The sequence below is a fragment of the Aptenodytes forsteri genome, unplaced genomic scaffold (assembly GCF_000699145.1).
Source record: "Aptenodytes forsteri isolate BGI_AS27 unplaced genomic scaffold, ASM69914v1 Scaffold83, whole genome shotgun sequence".
NCBI lineage: Eukaryota > Metazoa > Chordata > Aves > Sphenisciformes > Spheniscidae > Aptenodytes > Aptenodytes forsteri.
Genome location: NW_008795371.1, coordinates 6,657,109 through 6,668,662, shown reverse-complemented (window position 1 = coordinate 6,668,662; position 11,554 = coordinate 6,657,109). Strand labels below are relative to the sequence as shown.

Here is an 11,554-nt window from a genome sequence, read left to right as displayed (position 1 = left end):
CAATGTTCGGCAACCCCCGAGCCGGGGGCGAGCGGCCGCCCCAGAGCCCCCTCGCTGAATGCAACGTGGCCATCCTGGGGTGCCGAGGGGCCGGCAAGTCAGGTGAGATGGGTGCCCCGCCACCATGGGGATAGCCGGGCATCGGGGCAGTGCTGGTGCCGTGGGGGGACGCCCACCTCACCCGCTTCTTTCACCTCCTGCAGCCTTGACCGTGAAGTTTCTAACCAAGAGGTTCATAAGCGAATATGATCCGAACTTGGGTAAGACGCTTTCTGTGCGGGTGTTTCCCCCTGGTTGTCCCCCATGAGCTCCCACGGAGCATCCTTCCCGTCTCCTGCGTTTCCCACGAATATGGCATTTAAGGGGGAAAAAAACCCAACACCCAAAATTACATGAAAAACAACAGAAGGGCTGGATTTGACCCAAACCCGCCTGTAAAAACAGAGGTGAAAGCAGCGCTCTCTCCACGGGCATGTCCCATGGGGGAACATCGGCTCCTTGCATCACCCTGAAGAAGCTGAGAGCTGAATTATTGGGGGTCCTTGGGGAGCAACTTGTGCCTCCTGCTCACTCCTGGGGGTGTCGGGCAGGGGCAGCGAGTGGGGGCCGCAGAGTGGGCGGCCCCGGGGGCTGCACTTTGCAGCAAGTAGTTCTGGGCATTTTTTTTTTTCCACTCGTTTGAGTAATTAATAACTATTTTCCTAGGCCTGACTCCAGGGCGCGGGGAAGAACAATAATAATTTATAGGGGACATTAGGGAGATATGGACCTTGTCCAGGAACCGACTCCAGCCCCTAATAACTCAGCAACTCTTTGGAAAGAAGGATAAATCCTTTCCTCCTCGGATCTTTTTTGGGAATGTAGTTTCATCTTCCCACGTCAAAACCTTTCTGAAACGCATCCGTTAGGACTCAGCTGGGAGAAGGCATCTTCCTCCCAGGGGAACGGCTGAGCAGCTTTCCCTGCCTGCCCTCCTTCCAAAAGAAAGGGGTGCTCCTTTTGCCTGATTTATTGGGAAACAGCCCCGGTGTCAAGCCCCGAGCTCGCTTTATCTCACCAGGTCATGGCATTTAGATAAGGGCTGAGCCCCGGGTGCAGTGATGGCCGTGCTGGCCTCCTTCCCCTCCCTCCTTCTCCCGTGGGAGCCCATGCTTGCAGCATGCAGGGGGAAATGCAGCGGCTTGCCCAGCAGCATCAATGCCAGTCCCCCAAAATAATGTTGTCTCAGGAAGGAGTGAGGTGGGAGGCATTGGTGGAGGACGTTCCTCACCTGGGGATGAGCTTTTTCCATGGTGCTCCAAGCATCCAAGGCTTTGCTTGGCTTTGGAGAAGACAGCACATCCCAGCCCGTCCTCACAACCACCCTTCTCCTTGCAGAGGACACCTATGCCTCGGAGGAGCTGGTGGACCAGCAGCCCGTGCTGCTGAAGGTGATGGACACCGCTGACCAGGTGAGGCACCAGGGCACTGCTGGTGCCAAACGCCTGGCATGACCCCTCTGGACCACGGCTGGACCACAGCTCAGCTGCTCCTCTCGCCCCCAGGACGGCCCCGGGAACTGCGAGCGCTACCTGCACTGGGCCAGCGCCTTCCTCGTTGTCTACAGCATCGATGATAGGAAGAGCTTCGAGGGCTGCCAGCCCTACCTGGAGGTCCTCGCCCTGCACGTGAAGGGCTGCCAGCGTCGCTGCCCCGTGCTCCTGCTGGGCAACAAGCTGGACATGGAGCAGTACAGGTATCGGGCACGGGGCAAGGCTGTCTTTTCCCGGTGAGGGAGAGCTCGCAGATCACCCCCCATCCCTCCGGCTGGGATGCAAAACCCAAATCTGGTTTTTTTGTGGTTATTTCCACTCCCGTTGGTGTTCGCCACATCCTCCTACATCTCCGAGGTTCCCGCTCTCCTGCCCAGGGGTTGATGTGTTTATTTTGAGCCCGTTGGTATTTTCAGCGGGATGCTTTTCGGCTGCGTGGTAATGCAGCGTCACCGTCCCCAGGCAGGGCTTGAGCCTGCTGCAGCTCCTCGCTCCCCTCTGGATGTGCCCTTTCCCTGGAGCCCTTTCTTGCCTCATCCCCGCTGCCAGGACTGGATGTCCCCGGTGTGTTTTTCTGGCCTTTTGTGTCGCTCTGGGGCTGTGCTGAGTGTTGGTCCCATGGGTCCTTGAGTCACGCGCATTGCTGAACCCCCCTGTGCATTGCTGAACCCCCCCATGCTCCCAGCACAGAGGCTTCCCCCTCCTCATGGCAAGGACCTGCCCCGTCTCCTCCCCGCTTCCCAGTGCGCTGTCATCACATCCAGCCCCCTGCGTCCCTGGCACGCATCCCTGGCATGGGAGGTTGCATGATTCCCCAGGAACCCGTGCAGCCCGTTGCTCTGGGATTTCAGGAAAGGCAAAGCTCTTTTGGACTCATGTCCCCTGTTTGTCCCAGGAGGGGGGGATGAGTGGGTGCTGCCCCAGTGCTCACTGGGAAGCAGGCGTGGGATGCAGGGTCCGCTGCTCCCCGCCTGCACCCCTTGCTCCCCTTTTCGGGTGGTTGCAGCGCTCCAAGGGATGCTGCACCCATCCCATCCACTCCCACCAGGCAGGTGCCCGCAGCCGAAGGGATGTCGCTGGCGAGCAGGTTCGGGTGCCTCTTCTATGAGGTGTCAGCGTGCCAGGACTTCGCGAGGGTGCAGCACGTCTTCTACGAAGCCGTGCGGGAGGTGCGGCACCAGGCGGAGCAGAGCCTGCCTGTCCAGCCACTCTTCATCACCGAGGAGCGTCCCTGCCCACCGGTGGCCACGCCAGTCACCCTGCCCACCCGCCATGGCTTGGCCAGCTGCACCTTCAACACCCTCTCCACCGTCAACTACAAGGAGATCCCCTCGGTGGCCCAGGCCAAGCTGGTCACCGTCAAGTCCTCGCGGGCTCAGAGCAAGAGGAAGGCTCCCACGCTCACCTTGCTGAAAGGTTTCAAGATATTTTAGGACGCGTCCCCATGGGCTGCAGAGGGGGTGGCGAGAGACCCCCCTCCCCCCTGGCTCCGCAAGGGCTGAGACCATCCACGACAGACTCATGGGCACCGCAACAGCTGCTGGCATATGGTGGCCCCGGTCTCCGCGCCGGGGCAAAGCCTGTGGTGACAATTCAGTGAGCAGACGGGGTGCTGAGAGTCTGAAATTGGCTGTGGCATCACTCTGCCTGCCCCCGCCCCGGCTCTCGTCCCCCCTGGCCGAGCACTGCCGCGGTGTTTGCACCCTGTCCTGCCATTGGCACCGGGGGCCAGCCTGGCTTTCCGTGCGGATCCGTGCAGTTCCCGGAGCGGCCAGAGCCACGGGCACCACCGGGAGGGCGAGGGCCATCCCCAGGGCCCCCCAGCCAGCTTGGGCACCTGGCACACAGCGACGGGAGCCCAGGAAGGGGGAATTAATCATTAATCAAGCATGGAGGCACCCGTCTTGTTCATCTCATGGGTCTTCTGACCGAGCAATAAGTAGGAGGAATTTTTATTTTTTTTAATCCGAACAAGAAAGGTGCAGATATTGTTTCAGTCGGCTGAAGGCCTCAGGTGTCCTGAAACCGACTCCCATGCATCGAAATAAGTCATACCAAAATAGCTGGGTTTTTAATCAACTTTTTACACTATAGTGCTCCTTTTCAAGGGCTTTGCAAGGAGAGATGCTTCACTGACAAGGACACGCTCTGAAAAGCCTTTGTTTAAAAGACCAATGCATTTCCAAAAATGTCTTGAATTATTTCATGGCTTCTACATGTGCCCAGCTAAGGGCGTGAAGTGAATCCTAAAGCAGACCAGGCTCCACCTGTGCCCAAGCCAGGGCCAAGGGCTGTGCGTTCGGCTTCATTTGCTCTATCAGGTTAAATATTCTGCTTCTTCCTGGAGTTGCAGTTACTCTGCAGAGTAAAATATCCACATGTATATTTGTACATATATACATATATATATATATGACCTTAATGATAGAGAGAGAGATTCAATACAGGATTTCGATCAACCACTTTGGAAAGTATTTTAATAAAGATGATTTCTGAAAAGAACAAAAGCGCCTCCGCTTCAGTGTGGCTGTTTTCCTGAAGGGATGTGACGGCGCGTTCCCTGGCTGACCGCAGGAAAAGCCTCCCGCCTCCCGCCTCCCGCCCCGGCTCGGCTCCCACCCGTTTGCGGCAGAGGCAGGCGGCATCTGAGGGAGGGGGTGAAGCTGGCGCGGGAGAGAAGGCTGGAGGCAGCCAAGCGCAGCGGGTAAAGACCAGCCAGCCAGGACCTGAAATGGGGGAGGCACGGGTTTGCCTCGAGTCCAGAGCCACCTCTGCTGGTGCAGCTCTGCTGCTTTCTTTTTTTACTCTCTTATGTTTCCCCAGGCTAAACTGCATTTTTAAACTTCCATCACTACAAATTGAGACGTTCTGATACATTCTTTAGGGCCTATATGGTTTGACTTCAGCTGCCGTTGTAGGGCATCCTCAGATCTCTGTGTACAGAGACGTGACGGTCCCGTCCTTCCAGTGGACCACCACTTCTCCTGATCTCTGATCCTGGAGCACCGGCTCCTGCTTTCGCAGTTCAGCCGGGCTGTATTCCTCCTGCACAGGCATCAGGGCTTGCTTGGCCTCCAGCTCAGCCTGCTGGGTGGTTTGCACTGCTTCTCTATACACGTGGATCTTCCTTTTCCTGCAGGGAAGGCATAAAAAGGAAATGTGGAGTGAAGCAGCGAGCCCAGCCCCCACCCGGGGGCAGGCATCTACCCCCAGCGATGGGTACATTCATCTCTTCGCACCTTGGCCCTGGGAGCACATTAGCTGCTTACGGGCAAACCCCGCCAGCTGCACTGTGTCATGGGAGTGGTCTGAAGTGTTTGAGTACACACAGCCACGGGGTTTACACTTGGAGAACACACAGCACGCAGCGCAAAGCGAGGCAGTAACACCCAGCAAGCCATCCTTAAAATGAGAGCATGGCAGACTTGTAACATTAGCTCTTCTTCTCTCATTTTAAGATGAAAGCTCTGACCCAGCTGTAGGTTTTCTTGCTGTAGAAGACAGTAAGTTGCTCCTCAGCTGCAGGGTTGCTGTGCAGCAGTATGGCCCAAGGGAACACTGTGGGAATGTAGACGGGGAAGGGCTGGGGAGTCCTGTTCCAGAGCCCCTATGCACTCCTGTTCTTACGGGAGAGCACCTCACACCACACATTTAAGGTCACTTCCCTCCCAACAGCCCTGTTGCAGACTCTTTACCGGTGAGGATCCAGGGCCTGGAGAAGTGAAGTGGCTCATTCCAAGTGACACACAAGGAGAACAGGGAGTCAGGCAAGGTTTTACAATGAAGCACAGTTCAAAGGGAGTTTGTCTTTGCTCTTCTCCTCATTGCTCAGGGCTTGTTCCTGCCCTGCGTCTCGGCATGCTGCCCTGCCCTGCCAAACCCACGTCTGTCTGCCTGGGGGGGGGTCTCAGTGCACCACCACACACCAAAAGACCCCCAAATTTTCCTGACTCACCTGTTTCGCACAATGTTAATGGCCAGGAGGAGAAGACCCAAAATCAAGGCCACGAAGGAAAGTGCAAGAACGGAGTAATTCCACGTTGACGCTGGGGGAAAGCACGGAGAGGCAGCGTTAGCATGCACAGAGCGCTGTGGCCCACAGAGCCCTGCCAAGCGTTTCCTGAGAATACCCAAGCTGACAGTGCCATGGCTTGGCTGCAGGATGAGGGCAGAGGTTCTGGTGTCCATCTCAGCACCCAGAGCAGAGCACCCAGGTCACATTTTTGGGGATAACCTCAGGCAACTCTCCCTCCCTGGGCAGAAGACTTACACAACTGCTTTCTGCTGCTCACAGCTCCCCACCTCGGGTTCTGTATCTCTCACTCTGACCACATGTGCCATGCATGGCTTTTCAACCTTGCCTGAGAGCTGTGAGCGGCTGTGCCCACGGGTGGGAGCAAGGCTGAGAGCTGCAGCATCCCACCCTGAGCACTGCTAGAAGGGCTCCTCCCCTCTGCAGCCTTTCTCGCCACTGCCACACTCAGGCAGGTAGATTTTGCCTTCGAACACTGACTGGGATGTGCAGCACAGATGGCAGCGGATGCTCCGCCCTTGATTTTTGTGGCTTTTAAGTTGATCCTCAGGGCACTGACCTGCTCGTATCGATCTGCTCCCTCCACCCTGCCAAAATCACTGGTCATCCCAGACCTTTGCTCTCTTGGCAGGCTATGCCTGGAAAGAGGCTGAACCCCTCTCTGGGAGGAGACACTATCTCAGTAAAGCCTCATGCCTGTCTTCACCCATGGCCTGCTTCTTCTGCAGGTGAGACTGAGGGTTTATATATCTGGGGTAAATCACCTCCTCGGGTAATTCCCTCGGGCATCTCTGTTAGGCAGGAGGGTTAACAGCCAAGGACTGTGTATCTCTATTTCAACTCTCAACCCAGGAACATCAATGGGACTTACGGTCTTCTCTGCGGAAGAACCAGAGCAGCTCCTCCAGCTCTTCTTGACCTATACCCAGCGCAAGGGTCATGTTGCCTGCTGTGTGGTCATACACGTGTGTGCTGGCAAGGGCTGCAGGGAAGTACCTGTCCTGCTCTGCCGTGGCTGTGGAAGAAAAGAGCAGAAAGATGGAATGGCCGCTCACTGTAATACTTTGGGCCAGAAATGGCCTTCCCCTTGGCTCCAAGGGTTGCCCAGCACATCCCTCCAAGCAGGCAGAACGCAGCCGTGAGGGTACAGCCTTATCTCATACACCGAGAAGTGTAGAGCGTTTCTGGCTCACACTGCAGATCCCATTCTGGTGGGGCACCCAGGGTTGGAAAGACCCCAGGACACTGAATGTGCCTTTCCACATTCCCCAGCAGTGTGTGTGCGGCACTGGTCCCCGGGTGTGCGGCACTTACCTGCTTTCTCCTCGCACACGCTCCTGTCTGCAACATCTTGCCATTGGGCCTTCAGGCCTCCCACGCTACTGAGAGCGACTCCTTTCCTGTTTGCCACCAGGTAGCCCTGGCTGCTGCCCAAAGGAGAGAGCAGAGAATTTGAGCAGTCCCAGCTTGTGTAGCCCGTGCTGCCGCAGAGACTTGTCTGCACTCTGTTGGCCCCCACCATGGAGAGGCAGCTCTGCGTGCCGTGATTCATCAAAGAATCGCCTTGCCAAGACCAGTCCTGGAAATCTGACTCTGGATTACAGTCCTCCAGCAGTAAATCCCCATTCATCAGGCTGGCTTGTAAACACAGCTTGACTTTAGCATTTTTCATCAGAAAAGCTTCAGTGTCTGCAAAGAAACCAGCATATGAGTGTGGCCACTCCCTAAGCACAGGACACATACGCTCACAGAGTGTATAGGGCAGATGGGAATGACACCCAATTCTAGAACTGGGAAATCAGCGTAGGGCAAAAGGCATTCAAGAGGCAAAGTGCCTCCAGTCCAGCTTCTCTCTGCCAGGGCTGTTGGGCTCGTAGCTGAGCTTTCCCTAACCCACGCTTCTCAGCAAACATGGCTCAAGCACGTTCTTTTGGGTGGGTCCTAGGAAGCCCAGCTAGACTTGCCCTTGCGACTAGTGCTGAGCTCTGAAGCTCTATTTGTAGCTGTTCCCCGGAGAAGAGATGACAGTAAGCTCCTCTCCTAGACTTGAGCTCTGCTGGGCCCCTTGGTGTGCTGGCTGGTGCCAGCCCACAGCACCATGCAGCCTGGCCCATGCTTAGCCCCTTCCTGCTGATTCTGGGAGGTGGAAGGCTGCTCTCTTGGTTTGTTCCAAGAGGCAGAGGAGGCTCAGACCTTTGGTGAGCCTCATTGCTGGCTTCTACTTTGCCTCTGGGGACAGACACCGCGATGTCCTGCTCCAGCTGGATGAACTAGGAACTGCCTCCAATGTCTCCGTTTCTGGGGAACCAGAGCGGGGAAGGGTTTGGGGCTCTGGTCTTTCCAGTTGTGCTGTCTAACCTTAAAGTGTCAGTTGGAACATCCCTCTGCACAGTGGAGGAGCAGATAGTCCCAACAGACATTGATATTTGGTTTTAAAAAATCAAATCTCCCTAAGTTAGGTGTCTTCCTAGGTGTCGAAGGATTGCAACAGTGCTGTGACCACAGGCTTAGGGTGCAACTTTCTCCATGGTTGAGTCAGGCTGCTGCTGTTGTATACTGAGGAAAATGGGCCCATGGAGAGGAAGAAACCGTATTTCCAGAAAGTTAAGGTTTTTAATGCATGCCTTTGCCATAGTATTATCTGTATGTGTTTGCCCTCAGACAGTGAGATGCTCATAAGGTCATACAACAATGCTGGAAATTCTTGCATGTGTACATCCAACTCCCGTGAACCTGCCCTGCAGACAATGTCTTGTTGTAACCCCTGCTGAGCCTGGTGTGGGTGAGAGCCTGTGAAGAGATGCAGCCTCAGCACGTGTGACCTACTTCACCCACACTATTATCCTCTAAGCCAAGACTCTACCTTGCAGGAGGAAAAATGGGATTATCCAGAAGAACTTCATATTTGTATGTGCAGCTGGGAAGGATCACGCCTTCACCAGTGTTTCTTCAGTGCACAGATGCCTGGGAAAGAGAGAGCTGAGAGGTGAGGGATAACCTCGCAGTGTCCTCTGCTAGCTCCCACTGTGCGGTGCCACTGGTTTTATCAGCGGGAGCCCTGAAGTTATACGAGTTATTACTCAGAGGGACTGGATACAGCAGGCCAGCGTGTTTCTCCTCTGGTGTCTACAGATGAAAGGAGACAAAAGCACAAGTAGAAGTGATGATCTTTGAAATGACTCTGCGCTCATGCTGATTCCCCTCCCTGCTCCAGCTCTGTATTCAGAGAGGGGATCTGATGTACCCCTGCAGTTGTGGCATGTTTTCTTCTGTTAATGTGAGTCTGAGCTGCCAGGACAGGGTGCAGACATCCTGGGAGCCATTGAGGTGATAGCAGAGCGGGTCTGGCACGGGGTCTGCTGCCTCGGGTTGGACGCCTTGCCTAGGTGACCCCATGCAGATGCAAGCTCGGCTGCTGACAGCCAGCCTCTCCCCAACTAACCTCACTGCTCCCCTCCTTGCTCGCCTGCCATAATCCTTAGAGAATACATACTTTGTGGACAGTGACTACCTGCTGCCAATCCATGGATGGCAGAATAAGGGTGTGGAGATGAGTAAGTGGAGGGCTTAGCTCCAAGAGGAGGAAAAGCCAGCTTGCCATAGAGGCAAAGGCATCTCCCATCTCTCAGGGAAGCAGAAAGCTCCTCCTTGACCTTTAGTCCCTCATTTGTCAGTGGCATCAATCCAGCTTTTATGGCTGCTTGTCCAACTCAGTTCTTCAGCCTCCTTTGGAGAGACCTGACCTGAGCAGAGGGTTCCCGTCTGTCCACTGTGAGTTAGTTTGAGATGGTTAGGTGGCTCTCCCCAGCCCACTGCTCCACCACTGCTCACTGGCCCCATCTGAACCGTCACCCACCCGCAGGTGAATGACACCACAACACACATGCTTCCCTCAGACATGCTGGCCCCACAGGCCATTAATTATTATATGAAGACTTAGACTTTTACGACTGTGTGAGACTCTCAACTTTTACCTGCCTTTGTAGTGTGGCCTGGCACTGTCTGAAACTGTTCCCTGGAAATCGCTCACGAGCACGTTCCACCACGCCAGGCGTGCCAACAACACTTCTGCTGACTCCTCAGGGAAGCATCTGTCCTATCGGTTATAGACCTAATGATTGCTACTATTCCCCCCCCTTCTCAATGTCTTCACAATTCAAAGTTCACATTTTATAGCCAACCAGGCATGCAGGCTTGCTCCCTGCTGCCAGAAAACCACCTGTTAGCAATTCTTTGAGGACGGGACTCTGAAATACATGGTCCACTTTGACTCTGTATTTCAGAAAATATGGGTAAAGCTGCTCCCTGCAGTTAGGTATGCCAATTACCTTACCGTCCGGGTAAGCTTTAGCTTATTCACATGGATCACTCCTCAGAAAGGAGGAAATAAAGTCCTGGTGCCAATGAAATCAAGTTACAAGTCTGCTACACCCTAATAAGAAGTGCCACTTGAATGTGTTAAATCTTGCTGTGCAAGGCTTCCGTCTAATCATTTGCTCAAACAGGAATATTTGACATGCATGTTGCTGATTTTCTCTTAAGGTGTTTCATAACTTGTGGGCCACCTCCTGGCGTCCACACGAAAGCTGCCAGGCACAGCAGGGATGCTAGAAAGCTGCTAGAAGTACTTCACTACTTCATAAAGTAGTGACTGCCAAATCTCCCCCAGACGTGGGAGGCCGGAACTTCTCAGGTACAATACAGTAGCAGAATGGATATTTATCGTGCGTTAACAGGAAATTTAGGTAAAAGACTTTAAGGGAAACCTCAGGTATTTTAAAGATCTTTTACATCTACATCAAACTGACCAAACTAGTTTGGAAGTTTCATTCATCAAAGCTATAAAACAAAGTGTTCTCAGGCCAGCGGAGAGCCTGAGCAGGATCCGGCACACTGCCTGCACCACCCGTTTCCCCAGTAAGGAAACGGAGTCCCACAATTCGGCTGGACATGCTCTGGAGAGTTTGGCTCTTCCAGCCTGAAAGAGAGATTTTTAAAGTCATCTCCTCCAGCTTCCCCCACACAGCTGCTCTGCCCCGCTGCTCACATCCCAGCGTGGGTGAGCACTGCTCCACCAAACAAGCTGAGAGAGCATGGGTGATGTCTTCACTATTGCTCCCTTGCCCACATGTTTCAGCAGTCACTCTGGCTGCTGTTGGGCAGGGATGAGCCCTTAGATCTGGGCCTTTGACAACTCTAAGCTGTGGACTTTGGTCTCCTAGCCCTCTGAAGACACCCAAGACCCTTCTGAGGTTGCTTCCCAGCTTGGGTACAACACAGGGAACTCAAATGAGAGAAAGCTCATGCGTTTTAAGCTTGTATGGAAGGAGGTAGAAAGAACAAAGAGGCCAGCACCTCTCAAGGAAACACTTTAATTGTGTTATTTTGAGTTTATATTTACACCTGAACAATTTTGTAACTTTTTTCTTTTTGAAAATGAGATTTTCACACCAAAAGCTGCAAAATTTATATGCTGTGCATACTTCAGGAACAAAGAGTCACTTGCCAATGCTGTCCCAAATCCCCTCGTTCAAAATGAGGATCTGTGGACTTTGGTGGCATCCTATCAAATCTCAAGAAAGTACAGAAAAATGGCAAGTGACTCATTTTTGCTCTACATATTGATCCCAGCACTTAAATGGTAAAATTCTTCCTCATGATGGAAGCCTTTGGAGATATGAGACCCACCACACGCACAAGGCAGAGCTGAGGGATTGGTGCTCTAGAGGTTGGCATAACCCGTTGAGGGGCCTGTCCTGTGCGGGAACACGCGCGTCCCCAGCTGCATGTGGACCCTTTCCAGCCAGGGCACAGCACGCAGTGCTGTGAAACCGCCATGTGCTTTGTATGTTGGTTTTTACCAGGTGTAATACTCGAGGCTGCTTACCAAGCCAGATGTTGCCCTCACTCTGCAAATGAGAAGTCTTGAGATACTTACTCTATTGATATAAGTAAAGATGGGGAAAAAAAGTCTTCTGGAAAGACCATC

General features: G+C 53.9%; 2 protein-coding genes across 2 annotated transcripts in view; one reads left to right on the top strand and one right to left on the bottom strand.

The window, feature by feature from the left end:
- RASL12 (RAS like family 12) overlaps positions 1-3,045 on the top strand; it is a 4,796-nt gene extending 1,751 nt beyond the window's left edge. The window contains 5 exon segments of the mRNA XM_009280426.2: positions 3-102; positions 204-260; positions 1,378-1,451; positions 1,545-1,735; positions 2,581-3,045. Coding sequence (XP_009278701.2) covers positions 3-102; positions 204-260; positions 1,378-1,451; positions 1,545-1,735; positions 2,581-2,965 — 807 coding nt within the window. The 3' untranslated portion in view covers positions 2,966-3,045.
- A 1,412-nt stretch (positions 3,046-4,457) lies between these two features.
- On the bottom strand, positions 4,458-8,468 carry SLC51B (solute carrier family 51 beta subunit). The gene is made up of 4 exons (XM_019472377.1): positions 8,429-8,468; positions 6,437-6,580; positions 5,488-5,578; positions 4,458-4,665 (listed from the first exon to the last, which is right to left on the bottom strand). The coding sequence occupies exons 1-4, from the start codon at positions 8,466-8,468 to the stop codon at positions 4,458-4,460; spliced, it is 483 nt and encodes a 160-aa protein (XP_019327922.1).
- Positions 8,469-11,554: the final 3,086 nt, after the last annotated feature.